Source organism: Ptychodera flava, chromosome 16, assembly GCF_041260155.1.
Source record: "Ptychodera flava strain L36383 chromosome 16, AS_Pfla_20210202, whole genome shotgun sequence".
NCBI lineage: Eukaryota > Metazoa > Hemichordata > Enteropneusta > Ptychoderidae > Ptychodera > Ptychodera flava.
In genome coordinates this window covers 17,777,443-17,803,714 of record NC_091943.1, presented here as the reverse complement: position 1 = coordinate 17,803,714, position 26,272 = coordinate 17,777,443, and the positions used below count along the sequence as shown (strand labels likewise).

The following is a 26,272-nucleotide window of genomic DNA, read 5'->3' as shown; positions in this document are numbered from 1 at the left end:
AGGCTTGAATGGCCACCACCTATTGCCGTCATTTTAGGCATGCTTCTTTGTGACACAAAACTTAACATGACATATGAAGGCTATTCGTAGTTGCATATTCAGACTTGTTGTAAACCGTCTATGTCTGAAGTTCCATTGGACGTTCATGCATTCAGTAACTCTCACGAAAAAACGGTTGCTGAGTAGATACACCATTATGATAGCTATATACAATCATGTTGTCTTTTAAAACCGGTGTGAGCTTTTTACTCCCCGCTGACGAAGCCAACAGTTGTTTTACTAACGTTGTATTTCTCCGATAATATTTGCCCCAGTATGGAGCTAAGGCCTTTCTTTTTGAAGAACTCTAGATTTGGTTTTGGTTCGTTCTATCGTTGGAGAATAGAATGTCCCATCTCAAGAGGTTGCAAATATTGCCACAGAAAGAACGTAAAAACGTAGGATTGACTTCAAACCGACCAGTAAGGAATAAAAGCACAAGCTTGTCACGAGAAAGAGTTAAGCGACAAGTGCTTTATTCTATGCTGGTGAGTTTGAAGTCGATTTGATTCTACACTAGTTCAAACTTCATCCCCGCTTGTGAGGTGATTTGTACCGTAAAAACGTATAATGGCAAAATTCTAAACCCGAGTGCTCTATCGGCTGCAGAAGTAAAGCATTTAGAAGAAGATTCACCTTTCTTATAGCTTCAGTATCTGTATTTGTTCAGATGGTCAATGCTTTCATAGGGACTGTGAAAATGTGATCGTTGTGCCATAGGCAACGACAAATATGTAAAAACATTGTCGGTTATTAGGCAGATTGTGGTAGAGTGTTTTATTTTGTGACATACAGCGATTGGTGATAAAAATAACATGTGTATTTGTCGATGTTGTTAATTTAGAAAAATTCACCTCGAATAAACTCCTATCCATGCTATGAAACTATCTCAAGAGCAACAATTGATGTCATGTGCTATACGAGGGGAAAATCCTGCGGATTTGCCATACAATCTTATACGTCATCCCGGGTGGTTTTTAAACGAGCTATAGCTGTATTGCTCCAAACAAGAATATTTGCTTTTCATTTTGCCTCATATGGCTTATTTCGAGCTGGCGGCCATCTTGAATTTTAAGCGTCTATAACTATTGCGTCATTAGTTTCTCTAGTACCACATTTTGCACGGTGACCCCTCTGATTTCATTTTTGTATTTCGAAAGGGGATGGTTTAAAGTTTCGTTACGGAAAGTTTGAGCAACATGGTAAGCGCGTAATACTCAAACATTTATTAGTTATTGTTCCTTGTAGCTCACTTTCAATTAGGTTACTGACATTTTTCAAATCCTTATCTAGGTTTACTCAATCAGTAAACTGATCGAATGCAGAAGTTTTTCACAAGACACAACAGCGCGCGGTCAAATAACTCTATTTACATGAAGAAATGTCGAACGACCTTTCTGGCGAAAGATCGGTCGCTCTATATAAACCAAACTGATCAAGTTTTGTCCACGTAATGGTTTATCAGACGAGAGAAACGTCAAAAAGAAACCAGAAAAGTATTTTATAGAATTGGTCCTACGATACGTGTCACAATATCAGATAGTGCGTAGCCGGAAACTGAAAGACTTAAAAGTTTAGCTCAAACTCGTCTCAGGGAAATTTTCAACCATTCTCATCAAAAGCAAATTTCGGGGTCACCGTACCGGAGATAAAAAATTGAGTAAGTTTACTGATATTTTAAATTCAAAATAGCTACCGTCCCTAAGCTAACTGTAAGGGAAAAATAAATTAGTGATTTTTACAAAAAATATAATAAGACGGTGAGAGTTTAAAAATGAGTTCATGCCAGTGGTACATCAGAAAATTATTATAAAAAATTGAGAATCAGAAAATCCGACCCCGAGGCGAGCTCTAATTTAAACTTTCCTGATAAAGTGACTGACTCTTCGTATAATGACACAAATACTATTTCTGAATCCAGATTTGCTGCAGTACAGTAGCTCGAGGTTTTGGCAAGAATTCTAGTTTTGCCGTCCAACCCACAACCCCAGGCAAAACCTGGAGCTACTGTACAGCATCGATATTCAGGCCTGTCTGTTCCCGACGTTCGCCCTGAACACAAAGACCTCAAGACAGAGCTACCCCAGCAAGAAGTGGCGTGACAGTGCTTTCACTGAACCTTGCAGCTGTTGCAACAATTGACACCTAAACATCTGCATTGATAGCGCGGGGCCTGTTGGCACATTTACGTCAAAGTTCGTCGTAAGATGGAAACCACATGCAGAAATAACACGCCAAGAGCTCAGACCACAAAATGCTTTTCGGGTTCGTCGACCATTCGACCTTGGAAGGTGGCGGTCGGTTCGGAACAAACTGAGAGGGAAAATTTTCCAAGAATAGTTGATTGCGGATTTAAAAAATGCTCATACGAAGACCGGTCACAAAATATGTGTCATTTGGAAAATGACAGTAGCGTTGATTGTATTACGCCTTCGCGTGAATCACGTTCACAACACCCTTACCGAGCTCTACATATCAATTAATCAATCGATGAATGAATGAATGAATCAATGAATCAATGAACGAATCAGTCAATGGGATCAATCAATCAATCAAGGTGTCAATGACACATTGAATGATCACAGCATGCATATTGGGTTTAATAATAACAATACTGTAGCCATTAGTATAGGTAATTGTCGAAGGCCTCGTGCGGTTTACAACTTGCCAGCTAAAGCCGTGAGGTTTAGAATTGTAAACCCACTCGAACCCGTACAATTACCTACTTATACCACGAAAAAAGAGGAAATTTGAAAAATACCATGACCTAGTTAACGTTGTGCGGTGCTATCAGAAAGATCAATTTGCATTGCGCGTTAAAACACCTGGTGTCATTAGGGATTGAAATTCTGACGCGATAGCATTATAATACAGCTTTCTCATTGGCTAACAAACTGAATGCACTGATCCAGGTGCACATCAATTTGCCACGTGGTATGATGCATGTGCATGTCACTGTGTATCGGCCACGCCACCAGTATGGACACATACTTGTATATCTCCGACACAATGTAATCAAGCGAAGTGGAATGGTTTTGCTCGCAGTTTGATAACGATATACCACTGGATGACAGAGAAGATTTAACCTAACGGCAAACAGGAAAGTGAAAGGTTTCCTGCTCCCGTGAATAGTGCACAATTGACTGAAATACAAGGATCTCGCGCACTTCAAAATACACGCAAGTCTACCGGATCAGGCGTGTCAGTGTCGGATGTATGGGGACGTACCCGAAGCGAGAAACTTGAAACAACTCAAGTTAAAAGCAGCGAAATATTCATTTGTGGATGTGTGGAATATCTGGATATCATACCGCCCATTCGGGCAGGTTAGTTTCAATTATTTTCTTACATTTTCCCGGCGTGACCGTTATCGTTATTGTTTCTTCCATCGTGTTTTTGAAAGGCCAGTTTAATGTGACATGATAATATTTGAAACGTTCGATGCAGTGGGTCTACCCCGCCCGCTGAGTGTTGTCATTTGAACGGAGTTTTAAGTGTGGGATTCCATTACTTTCCGCTCAAATGTCATTCCTTTTCGTCGGCAATATTTTTCAATTATTATTTCCATTAAATTTAGGTTGCTGCACCAACTTCTTTGTATGAATAAGGGCTTCGGTGAACAACTATTTAAAGAATGCACTGGCCATCGTCCTGACGAAGGATTTCGCACGTACAAGCGTATCAGCAATTTCCAGCAGAAAACCGTGTCTAACGCTTTACAGCCCCCACAACCTGTGACAAAAGTTGATGTAAAAGTTGAAGAGTACCATTCTCCGTGCTGCTCGTCAGATACCACTACGTTTAATAACCTGGTACACAAGTTCATCAGGCCATATTTTCATTAAAAATCAACATGGTGATAAGTTGTCATTGAAATGTAATTTCGCAAGTTCATTAAAAGTTGCCACGTGTAGCCAGATGTTTGATTTTCGTTCGTATGTAGATAAGTAAACCTTTGCGCGTGCATTGATATGGAAAGTGGTAAACTTTACGTTTGTATTTATATGATAATGAAGTATTTTCATTAAACTGTAAGGTTTACTAATTTCCATATCAATGAACCGTAATGGTTTACTTATTTGCATAAGAACAATTGGTGTTGCGTTAATAAACGTACGATGAGAACAATGTGTCACATGACCATGAGTGGTATAAATATTTAAATATATTCACAGTAAAGGAAAATTAAATCAAAGTGTGTGGGCGCGCAGACCAAAGAACACATCTGTCCACTCTTATCAATAAGTCGTCTGTCTCCTTCCCGCCAAAAAAAACGTCAGTTAAAGGTAGAACACGCCTAGGGGACAGATATTCGGACTCTCAAACTTTTTACAACTCTTTTCTGATCCACCATTTGTGGTTGCTCATTTTAAAGCTGTTGGTAAAAATGTTTTGACCGCCTTAGTGTTTCCGAAATTCGAAAATTTCATTTATCTCCATAGGGTTAACACAGGTACAGCGGCCATCATGAATTTCAGATGTCGGTAAATCATGGGTAATTTGTTTCTCTAATACCAAAGTTTGCACTGTGACCCCCATTTTTATTCTTCACTTTGAAAGAGAATGGTTGAAAGATTCCTTGAGAAAAGTTTGAGCAAAAGTTTCAGTCTTTCACTGTCTAGGCGCATACTGCCTTAAAAGAAGCTGTGAAATAAGCGAACGCATTATGACGAAGCGATAAACAGACGTTATTGTGACAAGTATTGCACAGGAAGTTGGTTCGACGAAAACAGATGACCTATTTATCAATCTCAGTACATGTTATCTGCTAACGGCATCAATCATTGGCTGTGTATCGGATATCAATGACAATGCGTACAATAAAACGACCATAAATGATGACCCTACAAACTTTATCTCTGCACTCCATCTATCAGGCCACTCGTCCTATATCAGGCCACACTTGTGCATTGTTACAATACCAGGTGGGCGAGCAATCACGGTAATATTCGCATCATGTCACGATGTACACCGGATATGAGCTCGCAGTGCTTCGTCCTTCAAAGCGCGCGCAGCCTGGGTTACGCGAGCTACAATTGCCCCAATGTACTACATGAGCGGTCTGACATAGAACCATAGAGGAAGCAAAACAAGTAAAGTTTTATTTTATTTTTATGTTTATTTTTTAAAACAGTTAGGCCTACTGGACTTCCCTACTATAAGTTTAGTTTTCTGAACCGCCATTCGGTTATACACTACCAGAAACACGAAAGCTAGTGGATAGTGGTCGTGAAATCAAAGAAAAGGGGAAAATAACATTAGGATCTGTAGCTCCGTTATTCAGCTCACCGGAGAAATATGATTTCAATTCGCGAAAAGGTCACGGTGAATACATTAGCAATTTGTGAAATCGAATTACTAGTGTTTCTGTCCCAGGGGCGAAACTGTACTGGAAACAATGGATGACTCACAAAGTGATACGACAATCTGTTATACAACACTGTACACAACGATTACAATGATGATGATGATGATGAAGATGATGATATTTGTGATGATATTTGTGATGATGATGATTGGTAAGGACTTTAAGTTTTGTTAAGGCCCCATGAACGGTATCTTTTTTTTTTTTTTTTTTGTAAGGTAGTATGAAATAATAAAAATTCTTACCAGTGTGACCATAGAACGTTTTCTTAAATATTGGAGACGGACAAACTTGGTTTTCAACAATATTTTTCGACTTGCAACTCCAATATATGCATAAGAGTCTGAATTTAATCAACAAAACCCATCGCCAAGGATTCAAAAGAGTGACATTTAACCAACGCACTTTTATCAAAGCATCATTTCTTATCAAAAATGACATGAAAACCCCTTCATACTATATATTTTCCAAAAGACAAAGAATCTTAAGTTCAGTATGGTAACACAACTTTACTCAAAGGATGGTATTTGAGGTAGAAAACCTCAATTTTGGTATCAATCACATAATTAATTTAAGCCAAAACTTGATACTACCTTATGAAATTTCATATATCGTTTTAAACTAGAGAATGATATATATGCAGAAAAAAATCGACGATTTCGTTTTGAATTGCCTATTCACATTCGTAAATGGCAGGGGTTGCAAGACTGGAAATCAAAAAAGTGATCAAACTCATGATAGGCAAAATTGAAATGACTCTCATCAAAACTTAAAATCTTTATTTGCAAACGGTATTGTCCTTCTGTTGTATAGTTACTGTTCAAATAGCGCAAAATCACGTAGCGTAGGACATGGACATTTAACAAATTTAACTCAGCCAGTTTGGATTAATTTCTTTTTGAAATGTTGAAATCGGGAGAAGAAAAGAAACCAGGAAATCGCGTTGTGTGCATACATTTGCACATTCTTACTCTTCTTTCTCTCCCAACTTACGACTGGATGTCCTGTTACATGTAAAAGGTGAACCCAACCGATATTTTAATGTTGGATTAACAAATTAATAAAAATCAGATGAACCTATGCAAAAATGATTTCGAACAAAATACGCCATGCTATGTGAAAACGCCACCTCAATAAACAATATGCCTTAATAACAGGTATCGAAAACATTTCCCAAAAGATTTGATGATATTTTTGGTGACCAATTTGCAAAAAGATGCAGCTATTGGGCTTTTTGTGTTATGATGGGCAGTTGTCAAGGAAAGTGGCAGAATGTGCAAGGTACATATTGGAAAATTAATTGTGCACGTCAGGAGTGAAAAACAAATCGTTGAATTCCAATCCATTTCCAGTCATCTTGTATTCTAATGATGCAATGTATTAGCGCTATATCACGTATGACGTGTCAGTGTCCGAAGATAAGTAAAATGCAACGATACCTATCGACATACTCTCCAAAAGTCCGTACTCGTATCATGTTGGTCCTGTAAGGTAGAGCGTCCTTGGGGACAGTTTTCCGGACTCTCAAGTTTGTACAACCCTTTCCTAAGAGGTCTGCCGCTTCTGTGATAGACTCGTTTTGAAGCTTGTGTGGAGTGAATAAAGTTATCATCATCGTGTCATCGCAATATTTAAATCGCATGTTTAGTTTTTGCAATATTACAGAGTTAACCCATTTTGAATTACAGATACCAGTCAATGCTATTTCTCTAATTATGAACGACCATCCTTGTTAATCTTAATAATGGCAGATAATAGTTTTAAGTTTCTTTTGGGAAAGTTTGAGATCAAATTCAAATGTCTGTATGTTGACGAGCACGTTACAATAAAGAACTACACCTGTGCTGTTCAAGGGCAAATTTATAGTGATTGAAGTTTTTATTACATAACCACGCAAAAGTATTCATTTTGTCTCCGCAAGAGGTAGTGAAAGTGTTCATAGGAAAAGAAAGAACCCTTGATTACACACAAACTATGTACGCGTTCTTATAAAAATTGCTTACAGCTCATACACTTGATCTGACTAGTACTTGATGGCTAGAAATTCTGCCTAGTGCCCTACACCAACTTATTACAGCCCTGGGCCGGTTTTTATGATGCTAGGCCTTACTTTGCCACTCTGCTTTATCCTTTCAAAAGGGTAAGATCATTTTCTGTTTATTTGCTCTGGCGATGTAGAGAGAGAGACAGAGAGACAGAGAGAGAGAGACAGAGACAGAGACAGAGGGAGGGAGGAGAGAGAGAGAGAGAGAGAGAGAGAGAGGCATATAATAATAAGTTTAATAATATTAATTTATTATTTATAAGGCATCATAAATTAAAATCAGCACATCACAAAAAGTAATTAGAATTAAAAAACTGCAAAAACATTTAAAACTTGAGTCTAAATAGCAGATTTAAAAAGGAAAATTTAACATTGGTTTTAAAGTCGACAGGCTGGGAGAACGCCGAATATCTAGTGGAAGACTATTCCAGAGTATTGGAGCCTATCATAGACCCTTAAGAAAAACTATAGGGTCAATAAACTGCTACACTAAACGAACGATCTCCATATTTCTTTGTGCGCAATCGCATCGGACAAATTCTGAACTCATCAGCAGATCTCAAGTTTCGACATGAAACACAGAGTGAGATCATATTTGAGAGATAACTGAAGCAAGCTCATTAAAACACTTAAAAATCAGGACTGGCGCCTTAAAAACAATTCGCTGTGTCACTGGTAACAATACACAGATAGATCACTGTTGTTGTTTTGTTGTCGCGATGCCATGTAATGTTCTTTTTGCTGAAGTTGTGCAACGTTTTGCTCTACAGTTAGAGCTTATCATTTACATACATGTACAGCTGTGTCTGTGTATATAAGACACTGAAGTTACAGGGACCGGTTGTTTTACAGTTTAGTTTTCAACCATTTTGAAGTTTTGCAAAATAATCGTCGATCTATCATCCAGCGTACCTCAACCCTAGGAGGGACTGTGCATTATCTAAACACGTCATCACCCGTACTGAATCAAAGTATTATGTTTTACAGTTTTTAATGTTAACACAAAAGAAGCAAGACAGCACAGTATAGAAAACAGCGAAATTTCCTAAGTGTGCTCGCGTCATCCCCTGCTTTACTCTCAATGTCATACAACAATAACATTCGTAAGTTTCACCACACCTTCTGAGGAAATTCGACATTGACATTTGGGTCGAATGCATGAAAGCAGCTTTTTTTTTAAAAAACGTCTCCCTCCGCTAGGTCAGGTTTGTCAAAGACGGCTCGCCTCCCGGGACAGTTTTATAAAGAGTGGCCTACGTCAATTCTCCGGGTCCATCCTTTCAGGCATCATACAGATGAAAGCTTAAAGGGGCAGGGCATTTATTAGCTTTATTTATCTAATAGCCAAATTGGCAAACATGATAAAAATTCAAAGGAAAACAGTGGGCTAACATCATGTAAACACTCAATGTCAACAACAACAACAACAACAACAACAACAACAACAAAAGTAACAACGACATAACTAATGCGGGAACCAGGGATTGAGAACTGCCCCTTTAAACTGCACTCCGTATTCCCCTTTCACTCACATTTCCTGTTTACAGGTTCATACGCACTACTGAAGACAAAGCTTGCTCAGATAGTGTGATATATCGTGAAAGAAATGGCCCCCTTGCCATAAATCAACGTTCAACTTAGACCTTGAAATCAATGCACAATGTGACCCCTAGTAATCAAAGAAATTCAATTACTATCCCCTCGAAACATACACTCATGAAAAATATCGACCCCTCCCCTCACAAAAGCAACTTCACGTTTTTACTTTTTCTTGGTTCTAAAATATGTCCAGTTCCTCTTTCAAACATGTCATATAATGACGTTTACAATAGCGATTCGTCTCATTTGGTTTTATTTTTCAGTACATGGGAACGTGGCATGAGATTCGTCGCCGCAGCTCGGTTGATCTGCTCCCAGACAAACAGCAATCGGTGTACCACTTGAAAGAAAACGGACACATCGACATGGGGGTCCATGGAATTAGCATGTAAGTTGGGTTTTTTCTTCGAGTTGAAACCATCCTGAATCCCGTAGCTAATGGAGTCTGCCATTTGACATTTTTACATTCCCTAAGTTTGGGTTTTCCCATTGACGTCAATAATAGGCAATACTATTTAATTAGTGTGTGTAAATGGTTCCTTTCTCAAAAATCATGAGGGTCGTTATTCCTGAAACCTTTGTTGAACACACATTGTTTTCCCCAAAAACTAACTGAACGAATGACTCATACTATAACGTTTTCTCGAAAACTGTCCATTTGGATTAATTGCTGCGTCATCGTGCGTCTAATTTGCTTGAAAAACAACTCTCACGCCATTTCCGGGATGTGCGTTTAGGTACATACTTTCAGGTACATGGTCGTTTGTACAGGTTTTGACATTGTCCTTCACTTGGACGATGCCCTCGCAGACCACGCATACGTAAAGTTGTTGTGATTGAAATTATTCCAATAGGTCGCATGTAGTGTATCTCACGTCACAAAGAAAGTAAAGATGAAATGTGAACAAGCACATACTCACACACTCGTATACACACACACACACACACACACACACACACACACACACACACACCCCCACACACACTGCGAATATTATTTGTCGCTTAAGGTAGAATTCGCCTTGGGGACAGATATTCGGACTCTCAAACTTGTACGACATTTTTTTGAATTACCATTTTGGGGGCTCATTTTGAAGCTTATGTGGTGACTAAACTTTCAACGGTTTAGTTTTATGAAAATGGGAAATTCATTTCCCTCCATAGAGATAATCTAGGGATGGCGGCCATTTTGAATTTCAAATCTCTATAATATTGGGTAATTTGTTTCTCTAGTACCGACTTGACCCTCGATTTTTATTCTTGATTTGAAAGAGAATGGTTGAAAGTTTCTATGGGGAAAGTTGAGCAAAAGTTTAAGTCTTTCAGTTTCCGGGTGCGTACTATCTTAAGTCGCCAACCACAAGTGATCGTTCAGGGTATGGTGGCAATTGCGCAAAAGTCCGGGGGGGGGGGGGGTTAAAGTTAGAAGACTGCTGCATGCTGTACGGATGAGTCATGTTAATGTTTATTTCGCATTGCACTGAAGGGGAGCGGAGGGGTCAACTGATGGCACATGCTGGATGTGAAATGAAGATCTGTCTCTTGAGAAGAAGTTCGCGGTGTTCCTTATACTACCTTAAGGTAGAATGCGCCTCGGGGACAGCTATTCGGACTCTCAAGCTTTTACAATTTCTTTGATCTACCACTTGTGGGGGTTCATTTTAAAGCTCTTGGTGTAAGAAAACTTTTCACCACCTTAGTTTTTCGAAAATCCAAAATTTTGTTTTTCTCCATAGAGTAAACACAAGGACGGCAGCCATTTTGAATTTCAAATATCGGTAAATGGGTAATTTGTTCCTCTGGTACCAAAATTTGCACTATGACACCCGGTTTTTTATTCTTGCTTCTGAAAGAGAATGGTTGAAATATTCTTTGAGGAAATTTTGAGTAAATGTATGAGTCTTTCTAGGCGCATACTACCTTAAAGTTTTAATATGATGGATATCAAGCAAGAAGAGCAATAGACTCACACTCAAACAGCGTTAGAAATCCTCACAATCTCAGGCGATTCATTTTCTTCATAAAGCTCGGGAGAGACCCCTCGGAAAACCATACTGTTTGCTCACGTGTTCACACACGTGAGCATATGTCGCAGCAATGTCTGTCTGTCTGTCTGTCTGTCTGTCTGTGTTACTGATATGTTTAATTGTCAAGTAGTGCTTACATTTTATCACAGGTATTGAGTTTCCCTCCATAGAGATAATCTACCGAGTGTGACCTATCAGAGCTAGTGATAAACACAGATGATGGTAGGGTGGCGGTGCTGTCGTATAACGAGTGAAATTTGCAGCAGTATGATAACACCGTAGAACTTTTTCACCTTCCGAGAATCAACACACTGTAGGCCTATACAGTAGGTTTTGTCGCTGGTTGTTGACATCATGGTAATAGCTGCGTACATTTTCCCTGGAGCAAACAATGTAGAAATAGCCACGCACATACATGTACCTGCACTGTAAACTGAAACCGACAGCCACGCGCATAAAGACGTCAAACGCATATTTAAAGGGCCAGTAATGCTAACTTTTGATGATTTTTTCACTATTTTTTTGTTTTTAATGTCAACCATAATTTCAAGTTCCACTGCCAAAAGCATGTTGATATACAAAGTATTCAGCTTGTCAACTCACCTGTACATGTGTAAAATGCATTGTTATTGTTGGCAAATGAATTCTTGTCCGGACTAGAATTCAAATGTAAACAATAACAGTGCCTTTTATACATATAGGCACTGTGTTGACAACCTAAATAGTGTGTTTCGACATTCTTTTGGGAGTAGAACAAGAATTTGCAATTGATACAGAATAAAAATATGGAACATGTTCGACAATGATCGCTCTTCTTTTACAGGGGGGAATCCTGCCTCAGCGACGACAATTTCAAATTTCTTGGAATTCCGGGCAGCGATAACCCGGCCAAGATGACTGTACGTTTGTTGGTGCCAGGTGCACACAATCGCCCACCAGGACAGAGACCACCTGGACACCATGCACAAGGTCAGGGACCCGCCGGACACGCTGGTCACCATGGCCACGGAGCCCCGAGCCGACGGCCATCAATGGGCGGCATGGGCGGTATGAGCGGCATGGGCGGTATGGGCGGCATGGGCGGCATGGGAGGTATGGGCGGCATGGGTGGCATGGGTCAAATGCCCATTGACGTTGAAGGTAAGTGAAAGAATATGTTGGGTATATGTCTATGGTGTCAGGGGGAGGGGCATGGGCAAATGCCCGTTTAAATGGAAGATATGTGAAGGAATATGTTGGGTTTAGAAGTGTGTCATGGAACATGGGCGGCATGGGTGAAATGCCCGTTTAAGTTGAAGCTGTATGAAGGAATATGTTGGGTTTAAAGTGTGTCATGGAACATGGGCGGCATGGGTCAAATGCCCGTTTAAGTTGAAGCTGTATGAAGGAAAATGTTGAAAGAATATGTTGGAATATGTTGGGTTTAAAAGCTTGTCAGGTGGCACGAGTGGCAAGGTTCAAATGCCCATTAAAGTTGAAGGTACATAAAGGGTGTAGGGCATCATCGAGACTTTGGCAAGGTGCCACCAACGGAGTTTCTCAGCAAACTTGTCTCACAATAGCGGTGTGGCAACTGCGTTTTTTGTTTGTATTTGATTTTCATTCTTTTGAGCTAACAAATTAAAATCCCGCATATTTCGTTTAAATGCATATAGGTAGATCTGAGACACAGCGACACAGCAAGATAACGACAATTTGTGCACTTTTTAGAATAAAGTGCATACATGCGACCCTATAAATATCAACATTTTCTGCCGTAGTGTCGCGCACTGCCAAAATTTCTTGTTGATATTAAACACCTATTGTCTGGTCATGAGGGCTATAGCGCCCGTCTATTACGACGAGGGGTCATGTGTTACCAGAAACACATCGCTATTCCCCGAGGCCCGAGGCCGAGGGGTATAGCGATGTGTTTCTGGTAACACGCGGCCACGAGGGATAGTAGACGGGCGCTATAGCCCGAATAAAGACCAGGCTATAGGTGTTTTATAACACACCACATGCTCATGTTATATTATTATATAGTTTTTAATGTGTTTTGATATTTTTGCACCGCAACAATCCATTGTGACAAGTTTACTGGGCGATGTTTCCACAGCGGTTTCAGTTGTACGTAGTACCACATTCTTTCAAAAAATATTCTAAGCATACCTAGCGACATCCTTTATTGCACTTTAATCTTCTCCGTCTATGAGCTGTTCAAGCTCCTACGCTATTGGAATGTTGGAAAATATTGGAAAATCTGTTTTAGAGCATGTGTCGTCACCTATCCCGGATGCACATCACGTTCTAGTCACCCGCCATTGTTGCAAAGCTGCAGACGACACTACGGTCACGTGACCGGGCACTTTTCCAAATTTGGTCAAAACTATTTCCCTAGGGAAATAGTTTTTCAAAAACTACCCTCTGACGTCACTTTTGTCGATCCGATGGGAACTAGCCGTATGTATTTTCTCGTCTCGTGAAGTATTCTTGGGAATCGCGACACGGAATGAGCATGTGGCGCGCTATAATAAACACATATTACCTGGTCATGAGAGCTAAAGCTATAGAGCTATAGCGCCCGTTTGTTACCCTGATGGACCGGTCGTGCGTTACCAGAAACACATCGCTATTCCCCGAGGCCGTAGACCGAGGGGTACATCGCTATAGCGATGTGTTCTGGTAATACACGGCCACGAGGGGTAATAAACGGGTCCTAGAGTACAGCCCACAGAAAGATTACAGATGTTTTATAACATGCCACACGTTCATGTTGTATTATGTTATGGTTTTTAGCTACTATAGACTATAGTCTATAGAAGCTATTGGCATGGGTATCCGTCCGGCGTCCGTCGTCAGTCTGTATGTATGTATGTATGTATGTATGTATGTCCGTTTGTGAGGCGTCCGTCCACTCAAATATCTTGAGAACTGCAGTACTTACTGATTTGATATTTGTTGTGTAGATGAAAAATGTGATTTTGAGAAACTGTTTTTTTTTTAATTTTTTGACATTGTTGAAAACATGCAAAATTAGCGCCAAAAAGGCGTTTTTGGTAAAAAATCTTCTCCTTCATAACCGCTGGTCAGACAGCTTTGTTATTTGGTATACAGGTCCTTAGGGATAACCCGACTTAGATTTGTTCAAATTGTGATGAAATATGCAAATCTATATTTTAAGGAATTTTTTGGTCATTTTTGGTCAAAACTTTATTTCATCAAAACCGCTCGTCTGACAGCTTTGATATTTGGTATACTGGTTCCTACAGATGAACTTAATATGATATATTGAATATATGACGACATCTGCAATTTTGTATTTTTGGTGCAATTTTTGCCATTTTTGGTCAAAAAATGTGTTTCTCAAAAACTACTTGTCTGATGCCTTTGATATTTGGTATACAGGTTCCTAGGGGTTGTCATAGTGTGATATATTGAAATTTGATAAAATCTTCAATTTTTGTATTTTTAGGTCAATTTTTGCCATTTTTGGTCAAAATATTTGTTTCTCAGAAGTCACTCATCTGATAGCTTTGATATTTGGTATACAGGTTCGTAGCCTTTATCTTAATGTAATATATTGAAATGATGATGAAATCATCAATTTTGTATTTTTGCAGCTAATTTTGCCATTTTTGGTCAGGCCATCCCTAAATGACCTATCAAAGATATCCACCTTCTCCATCATACATGTGTCACAAAAAGTTACTCTCTACATAACACAGCAGAGCTCTGTCAACTATTGGGTCGCTTATTTTTCAAAACCGCTAGTCAGACAGCTTTAATATTTGGTTTACAGGTCCCTAGAATGACCTTAGTGAGATAATTTCATACAGTCAGGAAATACTTAATTTTGTATCCATATCTGTAGTAGCTTCAGGGACTTTGGCCCAATGTATATTGTTTTGATAATATGTACCGTTGCTTTTTTAGAGAGAGGCTCGTCGGCATGCTCATTGCGGGCGCTGATCACCCGCCCGCTATCCTTTCAAAGCTGCAGACTACACTACAGTCACGTGACCAGGCATTTTTCCAAATTGATCAAAAACTGTTTCCCAAGCTAAATAGTCTTTCAAAATGCCATCTGACGTCGCCTTTGTCGATACTGTTGGGACTAGACGTATCTATTTTCCCGTCACGTGACATATTCTGGCGAATCGCAGCACGGAATGAGCATGTGGCGTGTTAAAACTGTATTATCATATACCCAAGCACATGTCGCCTCATCCGGTCTACGTTTACAGTAATATATCAGCCGTGATATTTTACGGTAAACGTCGAGATATGCACGATAAACATTAGCCCTGCGTACGATGATATGTGTGTTCCCGGCGTTATACGACCTCTCATGCCGGGAACACACAGCATCATACGCAGGGCTAGATAAACGTCATCAGTTTTGGAGTGTTCCCGAACAACGTTTGCAATTTTTAGTAAACAAAGTAAACTAAGAAGATGTCTGCTGCTCTCCACCTGCGATGTTGCCAACAAAATTTGAACGGCTTTGAGGAAAAAGGATAAGCTTATTTCGGATTGCTAAATACGGGAAAATTACATTGAATCTTGAGTCTTGTAAATATTATCCCGTGGTTATTCCGTTAAAGTTCTTGTTATTATTTAGGCAAGTTCAATATTTTACCTTTCGCAAGGTACGGTCAACCTCCAAACAGGTTCTGAACGCGCGGCGTGACAGCGATGTCGCTCGCGCGACACCTGTTGACATGGCAACTCTAAGTGTAAACAAGTGAAATGGCCGCCACTCTCCGCTCCGTACGACGATGAAACGCGAAATGTCAGGAGAGATTTAAAGCAGAGGAAGGTTTTTCATCTGTCATGATTGTAACAACACACTGCACCATAAAAAGTTCTTCTCGTACAATTATTTTCGAATTTCGGTAACTTTTCTCTTGGTGTTCATCGAGATATGGAGGATTTGTCGCGCTTGTTGGTGTTGCAGTGTTGACTTCTTAACGTCTTTCTTCGTAAGCTTATACTTCATGAATGAAGCCTTCTTACACAAATATTTCTATATTTATGTGTGTGGCGGAATAAAAGACACTCGACTTCGTCTCGTATCTGACGCAGCACAAATGACACTCATGCTGATACGACATGGGAACAGAGTATTGGGTATTATACCAGTAGATTGATGGTGCAAATACAGCGATCTGATTGGTCGTATTCGCGGTATAGCACGTTGTGGCACAAGCGCGAGCTCTTGGCAAAAGCAAAAATCAGTTTTTGATGTTCCAGAATCTCAATATACTGTAATGATATAACAGCAATGAACTACACCCAGCGATGGTATACCACTCGGTTTTGACCAGTTCACTTCATAACTTCATATATGCACTCGCTTATCGCTCGTGCATAAGCTTATGTGTCGTGAACTGGTTCAAATCTCGTGCTACATCGTCGTTGGGTGTGCTTTATTGCTTAAATAACCTCTAAATAGTATATAAATAGCCCTCTTCGCGACACATAAGCTAGAACTTGCCTAGCAGCTCGTGCTATATGTCGCGCATTCTACCAAAATCTCGTGTGTCATGTCTGTTGCGGGGTATTTCTCAATTGCAGTTTTCCCCGAGCAATTGTGAAAGAAGTCAGACGCTGCAAAATCTATGGGCGCGTGCTAAAATTAAAAGCAAAATGTCTTCCTTTATGTCCTGACTACATTAGTATAGACTTGGTTAAAGTCTGTGATTTCTGAATGTTTGAGTTGAGTGAACCGGATTAACTTTGACAAAGTCAACAACGAACGCACCAGCAAGGTATATATATATACCTTGCTGGTGCGTTCGTTGTTGACTTTGTCAAAGTTAATCCGATGATAATCTGGTAACAGCGTCCACAGATTAGTAATTTACACTTGCTTGCTTTGGCGCATTAAGCAATCAAACGCATCAGGTAATAGGCGCAGCAATAGCACAGTGACAAAACTTCGCGTAAGATTGTCAAAGGACAACACGTGACACAGAGAACGCGGACGGAGGAAAAAAGTTACAAAACCAGTGCTAACGTAACAGACACCAAAGGTTGTCAGTATAAATGTTTATTGGCAATACATATCATAGTCAAACGTATTAAAATAAAATAAACTATATCAAGAAGAAACCTGTGTAAGACCAAGACAACCCTACCCCTGCCCCTACCCCTGGGGACGGACATTTCTACAACCCCCTATGATCGCATGGAAAACCTGACCCGGGCTGCCTGGCGCCAAATTTCAAAATGGTTTGCATGAAATAGGAGCGACGTAAGAGAAATTGTTGCAAACGATTTTATTTTTTCAAAATTCACCAACTTGAACCCAGTCAAATATTACTAGTACTTTGAATGATTTCATTGTGTACTATTAATAGGTGATTACTGGGTTCTGAGTACGGACTATACCTCTTACGCGGTGGTGTACAGCTGTAATCAGGTCCTGGACGATGGTACCTGCCACGAAGACCACATAATGATCTGGCTCCTCAGCCGAACCCCGGAGTTACCAGATGACGTCACAGATCTAGTAGATGACGTCATAAGCTCAGTTTGTGTGGATCCTGCGGAAGTTAGCGTCGTCCCTATAGGTTAGTATTGAAAATACACTGTTCACACAATCTGGTGAAATACACATTACATGGTAGGTGAATCAATCAGATTTAAGTATATATTGAAATGAATTTTTTTCAAATTGAAAATATCTCATAAGCTATGCAGCTGATGCGAGCAGAAAGCGCTGTAAGCCGTATTGAATTGTATCGGGAAACAAATTGGTGTGCATTCGCAGGCTATACGAACTTGTTATCTCTCTGAATATTGGCTCTTTTGACATCTGCGGGGGCTCTTTTTCACCTCCATGATCGTTCTATGTCTACAACGCAAGCCCTATAAACAGTTTTGAACATTTGCTTGCATTTTTTTTCGAGAAAACTTTATACAATTCTTTTTCATAACCAAAGTATAAAAGTTTGGGGTCGTCGTACTCAGTTTTCGACCAGAGAAACAAATTAGTTAAGGTACCGTTCAGTTTTTACGGCCGGGGGGGGCCGGCAAAATCCAGGGGGGGGTCATCAAAATTTTGGAATCCGCAAAGGGGGGGTCATCGCTTTTTCACTGGTAAGAAAGGGGGGGTCACCACATTTTCATAAACATAATACCAACAATAAAGTTCACTTTATGCCATTGCCATGATCGACCCTCTTTACCGGCGGGCCGCCTTCGGCGGCCCACTACAATAAATATACATTATGTATTACCCATGACCCTCTTAACAGGCAGACGCCTTTGGCGGCCCACTCCAATTAGGTTTACTTCATGCAATGGCCTGCGGCGGCCCACTCCAATAAATTGACTTTATGTAATACCCCACGGCAATCTTAATGGCCGTGCGCCTTCAGCAGCCCTGTCCAGTAAAGTCTACTTTATGCAATAGCCATGATCGACCCTCTTTACCAGTGGTACCGGTGGCCCACTAGAATAAAGTTGACTTTACGTAATGGCCCATGACCCTCTCAACCGGAGGCTGCCTTGGCGAACCACTCCAATAAGGTTTACTTTATACAATGTCCATGGACATGAGTTGTCTATTGAAATGAAGTTAAAATTGCCTTACAGTCGTCCTAATTAACAGACGTTTCAATGGATGTGGCTGATAAGTTTGTGCACTGGCATCTCTGCTACACGAATAAAGTGCGCTGCGTACCGGAGTTCAAATCCAAACCATGCGGGTAAAATTGACGTATGGGTTTTAGTTATTTTTAAGCGGGGGGGGGGGGGGGGTCATCAATTTTTTTCGTCTGACAAAGGGGGGGTCATCTTTTTTTCACGAAAAATGCAGGGGGGGTCTATATTTTTTTGAACACCGCCGACAAGATTTTGCCGGCCCCCCCCCCAGCCGTAAAAACTGAACGCTCCCTAAATTAATCGCAATACATTACAAATTTTCTACCTTACGATTTTTTGCAGTACTAATAATTGACATCTATTAAGAAGCCTAACAGAGCGTTTAACACTGATCAAGGAATGGCGCTACTAATTGTCAGCTCCTTTTTGAAAAAGACATTGCCCCCAGTTAATTTAACTATATGGAGATTAGCTCGTGTTTTGCATGAAGGACATGTCACAAAGATCTCCTTGCTTCAACACTCAATTTTGTCCACTTTTACAGGGCTAAAACTCATGCATCAAATTTATGTACCATGTTTAAAGTAAATATTCTTTTTAAAAATTGAAAAAAAGATACTTGCGATATTTGTGTCCCTTTTTGCTGTTAAAATTTATTAAGAGTTTTGATGGAAATAGGCTCAATCAGAAACTTTACAGCTATCGCGTTATTGAAAAGTGACCACGGAAGGTCTGAGTTGATGAAAATAAAACGGACACAATTCGTGATAAGTTTTTAATGTTATGGTTACCAGAAATTTATGTAAACAGTGAACTAGACGGACTTGCATGTGTCATTGTATTCCCAATTGTGCTCTTTTTGCGACATTATAGCAATACCGGATATAATTTCTGTGTTGGTGACGTAAGTCGCGATGTGTCAAATGTCTGATAGGTATCAGTGATGTTCGCTGTAACCTTTTAACAATTAAAGCGCCACCTACAGGATTTTAATTCTTGACTTTACGTCAGTAGTCTTTTGACATTAGAGGGAGGTTTAGTTACGCTTATTTACGCCCATGTCTGACGGCACAGTGACGCAGTATCCTTGCTCCCGTGTGAATTTTTGGTTTAGCTCTGCGTTCCCCATGATTTTGCTGCAATTTTTTTCTCAAAAACGTGCAAAATTCGTGTACTTTTTAAGAAAACAATTTCTCCCCGTGAGAATTATTCTTACACCTTTTTCTACCTTCGAACTGAATCGCCTTATTTTCTTTGACACCGTGCAGTTACAGTATTTATGAGGCTTATTAAGCAATCTTTAGGGAGGCGTTAGATAAAAAAGTGGATATGAGACTACAACATTCCGTTCATGTCAGGAAATCATAGCAAGTACTTCTTGTACTGGTGTCTATAGCTAAATTCACTTAAAACATCAAGAAAATCTAGAGACTACCATACGTGATTATGACTACGTGGTGAAGTGTGTCGTTTCGTTTGCTGTTCCCAATGTCTGTGCTACACCGATGTCTGGTTATCACGTGAGAAAGACGCTACGCGTACTGATGGAACGTAGTCACGTGTAACTTAACCTCTCTATTACGCACGAAAGTGATAACGCAACCTTTTCAGGTGGTTGTCCGTCTTTTCTTCCATGGAGGTACAGTGAATTTCAAAGGACTGATTGACGTGGTAACAAGCAATTAAACAAATAAACGAATGAATAAACAAACAAACAAACAAACGAAGCATTCCTGAGCGTTTAATAAAAATTATTTGGGTGTTCAGCAGTAGTTTTCACCATTATCCTATCCAACAATTCTGGGCCCCTTGGCCTGAGAGTGTTGAAGGGGATTAATCATTTTCATATACATGTGAAGGGACGCAGTTTGAGGAGATATTCGTTAACTCTAATATAATGTAATGATAATAATAATTAATTTAGAACAGATGTAGTACACGTGAAATGGAAATATGAGATCAAAAGGAAATTAAACACTAAATGCTCCATATTGTTTGTGTTTATTGTTTTCTTTTTACATTTTAGATTGCAGCCAAAGAAATTGTCGAGTGGAAGAGGATCTCAAAGTACAAGAAAACTTCCAGATTGAAAGGGTTTGTAATTAGTACATCATAACAAGGAACCTGTACGGATGACCTCTGACCCGATGCTGGTTAATCCGTCGATGTAAATACCATACACTCTGACAACCTCGCAACAACCCCCAGTCGAGGCAAAATATGCCTTGTGCATTTTAGCGCCAAAGTCAATTTTTGTCACCTTTATAAAATATATCCCAGTCAATATTTTTCAAATTTTTTGTCAAAATTTTGATAAAAAACTGTAGTCAATGAAATGTGATGTCCATTTGGTCCAAAATCATCTAAAAAATTGCAGAAAAAATCATAAAAATTGGTAAAATGTTGCATTGCAGCACTCAAAGGGTTAAACCTTCGCTAGCTCCAACTCTCGATTACTTCGAATATTTTTGTTCTGTTTGCGAAATACAGATCCTTGTCGTACTCAAAGATCATATGTCGAAATGCCTTGTATTCAGTTTGTTCACACAGCCTGTATGTTCGTGATGCTCAGTGCTATATTGTTTACAATCTGATTTTAATCGGAAGACAAAGCATTCTTCGTCGATAATACTCCGTAGTGTATATACAAAGTGCGCATGCTCGGTTGCCAAGACCAGTAGTACTTGATATTTCAACATACTCTGAAGAGTGTGATAATATTTTACAGGACCAAAGTGACGAAAGAAATATTAAACGTTGCAGCTTTTATCCCCGTAACGTAGTGTCAGGGGAAACCAAAAAGGCTTCTTCCGTAACATAATGAACGCAAACAGTTTCTTCACAGTTTAGCGGGCAAGTTTCCTTCGTACTGTATCAGGCTGATGAATAGGTTGCTGCGGTTCCGTAGACCTGCCACTCCCTGGCTGATTGTGTTGGGGAGTGGAGCCCCGCACAACCAGCCATGCAGGGAGTGGCAGGACTACGGAACCGCAGCAAATTGATGGGTAGTTTTTACCGTTTAGTGGACAGAGAAATATATAAAAAGGCCAGTCAGCGGACAGAGTTTATATTAGGGATATGTTGGCATTTCTGAAAGGGATGCCAAAATCAGGTGATGGAAGAGGGTATTGGAAAGCTTTTTGGAAGGAAGAGGGCCTGCGGTTAGTTTTCTAGGGAAGTCTCTGGAGAGGAGGGCGGTGATGAATATTTTATAAACGTAGCGGTCGGAAGGGCAGCTGTAAACATAATTCCCCCCCCCCCATGGCCCCATAATACACTATAATACACTATACATTGGGAGTCTTGCTGATTCTTGCCAATGAATGGGGAGTCTTGATGATTCTCACCAATGAACGGCGAGTCATGATGATTCTCGCCAGTGAATTTCAATTCTCACTGTATACTTGGTGAGAATTTCCATTCTCACCGGTGAGAATTTGTTCTCACACTTGATTCTCGCCAAGGAGTGCATTTCTCACCAATCTCCACTGGAGATTAAAATTTTATCACTGACAGTGGTGAGAATAACAACAGATTCTCGCCGATTGCGAGAAAGCGTCATTTTCTCGCTCTAGTCTCGCAATTTTTCCCTATAGTGATATGATACACCCATGTAAACCAGGATTCTGAATATTATCAAATCAACAGGCTGGAGTCCGACTGAAGGCCTGCAACGTGCCAACTGGCAGATTTTCGATGAAATATTTCCAGTTTTGTTTATTTATTTAAATCCGTACAATTTCCTTTCCTCCAGTACATGGGGACATGGTATGAAATCACGATGACCAAGAGTCCGCTCTACCCGAATATTCCACACACCTACAAGACAACCCTGACACTGCGTGAGGATGGACTCATCAACGTCACAATCTCTGGAGTTATTCAGTAAGTGACATTAAGCTTATAAATCAAATCCATCCTAGATTAAGGTAGTATGCGCCTCGAAAGTGAAAGACTCAAACTTTTTCTTCAATTAATTTTCAACCTAAGCACATCAAGAATAATAAATAAGGGTTCATCGTGCAAAGTGTGGTAATTGAGGAGCAAATTACCGAACATGTATCGATATTTGACATTCAAAACGCCCTCCATCACTGTATTGACTCTACAGGGAAAAATGAAAATTTCGATTTTCGAAAAACTGAGACGGTGAAAATTTTTCTCACTCAGAGAGCTTTAAAATGAGCCGCAACAAGTGGTAGACCAGAAAAGTATTGAAAAAGAGAGAGTCCCAATATCGAGGCGCATTCTACATCAAGGCTTCCCTAGTCCGTGTGTTTTGACGAAGAACAACATTGTTTTCTAAACATATATTGTAAATGAAGACAGTGTTATTAAAAGTTACTGCTATTGTGCGTTTCTTATTACTCGTGAGTGATCTCTGGAGAACGCGACACTTTTATCACAGGGTCATAAGGCATAATCAGTCGCGATCAAAGCTTAATTTGTGACGTCATCAATACATTTTTACGTGAGGAAATTTTCCATGAAAAATATATTTCTGGTATCGTAGTAAACTGACATACATAACTGCACTGGAATCATAAGTGATGTTTGGAATCTGTGCCAAAGTCGAGTATTTTTAGTGTAGCTAGCATGCAATGTGTACGACAATGCGTGTTCACGGTGCTGCCTTCACCGTTTGTGAAGTGTACACTATGTATTTCACAAGTTGCGCTGTCGAATTAGTTGTAATTGAGAGTGCGCATTATTTTAACAATGTAAGAGATAATTTGATGGTGAAACTCGAGAAGTTTTCAGCATCTTGTCAAGGCAGTTTTCAGAAGTCAGCAAAAGGTATGGAAGCCGCCGTATTCGGTTGCGATACATTTGCGGTGTCTCCATGTCCTCGTTAGAACCGGGTCAGTTCTGTAATATGTACCGTACTCGTGTCGCCTACGTCGAAGGGGGGGGGGGGGAGGAGGGGCGATGTTGTCACATTTGGTAAAAATCTCTCCAATTTCTAACTCTAGTGGACCTTCCTGCTACGATTTGACGATAGATGGAACGGCAGAATATCGCAATGCCAGCGAAACTACCGCCAAGTGGGCCGTTAAGATGACCATTCCAGAAGGTTTTGACATCGGTGATCACGGTAATGGGTGATTATTACTATGCAGACTTTTGCGAAAAACCTAACACAAAACAACAACAACAACAACAACAACGACGACGACGACGACGACGACGACGACAACAACAACAAACAAACAAGGAAACAAACACACAAACAAACAAACAAACAAACGAAAACAAAAATCGAAAACAATGGTAGATAAGACATGCCTTTGACTTATGATCGAAATTGGTGGAGAGAGAGAGAGAGAGAGAGAGAGAGAGAGAGAGAGAGAGAGAGAGAGAGAGAGCGAGAGAGAGAGAGAGAGAGAGAGAGAGAGGGGGGGAGGAGGAGGGGAGGAGAGTAAGGAGGGGACTCGCCTTACTCAAGCCATAAGCTCTGCCCTTATCCCAAATTCTTAACTCGATTCCGAGACCAACGCACATGTAGTCGACATATGGTCAACATTTGACTTGTCTATACCTTCTGTTTTTCTTCCCTCTGTAATTAGGTCCCTACTGGATTATGTCAACTGACTATGATAATTACGCCGTATTGTATGGGTGTAATCGTGTCGTGGACGACGGGACGTGTCACAAGAACCACAGCAGTGTTTGGATAATGAGCCGAACGCCGAAAATGAACCCTGCACTGCGTTCCAGAATCGGACCGGTGGTCAGCGGTTTGTGTATTGACGTAACCAGGTTCAGAAAGACCCCACCAGGTAAATAGTAACCATGATCAGGTAAATACTAACCATGATCAGGTAAATGGCATATATTGCAGTTGTGTGTAAATTTAAACTTTTGCCACATGTTTTCAGTTTCACTGAAAGTTTTATGATTAACATAATGGACAATATTCACCACATATTAATTCTACAGGTCATAAAGTATATAAATATGTAATAAGCTGAAATAAAAATACTAAATTTCTTTGACTGCTGTGATTGTATCACCACTTTACATAGCAAGTGTAATTGCCTCTGGTAGACGTCAAGTCCTTCAAGCTATATATGCCAAACTGTAGATATGCAAATTATAAATTAACTGGGATGAAAATGCGAAATGACTTTCAATATTGTTTTAGAATGTATTCTCAATATACATAGTATGTGTTGTCAACTTTGATCGAGTAAATCCCAGTATATATCCCTAATTAGGAAAGTTCATTAAATAGGCAAATTAGGAATTAACTGAAGTAGATATGTTTAATGACTGTCAATAATGTTGTATCATAGTATCTTTAATGTATATAGCAAATTTCGTCAACTGGTCGAGTCAATTGAGATATATATTCCTAATTAGGAAAGTTCATTAAATATGCAAAGCAGCAATTATCTTTTATGTCATCCCTCAATATCTTTAACGGCTGATATATATTTGTGTGATCATCATTTGTAATAAATCTAATCAAATTGTGTGTAGTGGTTCTCAATGTATGTCCGTTTTTTTCTGAAATCACTAATTATGCAAATGAGCAAAAAGTAAGCAAGCCACAACAGCCAAAAACTAATCAGTTCTTGCCATTTGCAAACTGAATGTATGTACCAGATTTAATTCTGACCTGATCAGCAGTTTTTAAGAAACGTGGCCCACAGACAGACAGAAAGACACACACACAGATAGACAGACAGACATCGCTACGACATAAGCTCACGTGAGTGAACACGTGAACTAAAAACCCTTCGACCCAAACTTTTTTCTAATTTTCGAAAATCATGCATGATTTTGCCGTAATTTTGCTGTTTTTTTTAAATAAAAAACTCCCGACCGACCTTTTGTAGAGGGACCGTGGCCTAACGATGGCCACGATGACGTCACAACGACTAGGATGATGCTGATAGTGAATGTGAGGACGAAAACAACCCATCGATGATGTTTCGGTTATTGCAAAGCGTCACGTCGCGAAATAAGTACACAGTTGTCAATTGATTGATTTAGGTTTATTTGCATATTTTAACATTACTCATAAAGACATTATACACCTCGAAAGCACAAGACTTAAACTTTTACTCAAACTTTCCTCAATGAAATTTTCGAAAATTCTCTTACCAAATCAGAAATCAAAATCAGGGGTCATCCCCGTGCAAACTTTGGAACTATGAAATAAATTAAGCCTATGACATTTACCGATATTCTAAATTCAAAATGGCCGCCATCCCTGTGTTAACTCCGTGGGGAAAAATGAAAGTTTCGATTTTCGAAAAACTAAGTGGGTAAAAATTTTTCTTACTCCAAGAACTTTAAAATGAGTCTAAATTAATACAATTATTGTGGAAATTGAGCATTAGATGGAAGTAAAAATCGCTCACGACGCAGTCATTGTTTCCAATTCATTCGATGTCATTCGATGTTCTCAGGAATGTAACAAACGTACTGGTAAAGTATCTTTCGACAAAAAATGCTTTCACGCCCGTCTTTTCGTCGGGAGAACAGCGGGCTGCCTTGTTCCGGACACGAAGAAAGTGTCGGCCAGTAATTCGTTCGGCTAAAACAATTAATGTCTGCACTCCGGTTATTACATTCACTCGATTCTCTTGGGCGGAT

General features: G+C 39.8%; 1 protein-coding gene across 4 annotated transcripts in view; it reads left to right on the top strand.

Annotated features, from left to right (window-relative positions):
• Positions 1 to 26,272, top strand: part of LOC139114169 (uncharacterized) — a 52,688-nt gene that overhangs the window by 3,552 nt on the left and 22,864 nt on the right. For all 4 annotated transcript variants that reach the window (XM_070675745.1, XM_070675746.1, XM_070675743.1 and 1 more), the window contains exons 2-8: positions 9,311 to 9,435; positions 11,898 to 12,214; positions 17,419 to 17,631; positions 20,694 to 20,761; positions 22,422 to 22,552; positions 23,641 to 23,762; positions 24,235 to 24,447. In XM_070675745.1, coding sequence (XP_070531846.1) covers positions 9,311 to 9,435; positions 11,898 to 12,214; positions 17,419 to 17,631; positions 20,694 to 20,761; positions 22,422 to 22,552; positions 23,641 to 23,762; positions 24,235 to 24,447 — 1,189 coding nt within the window. The remainder of the gene's footprint in view (positions 1 to 9,310; positions 9,436 to 11,897; positions 12,215 to 17,418; positions 17,632 to 20,693; positions 20,762 to 22,421; positions 22,553 to 23,640; positions 23,763 to 24,234; positions 24,448 to 26,272) is intronic.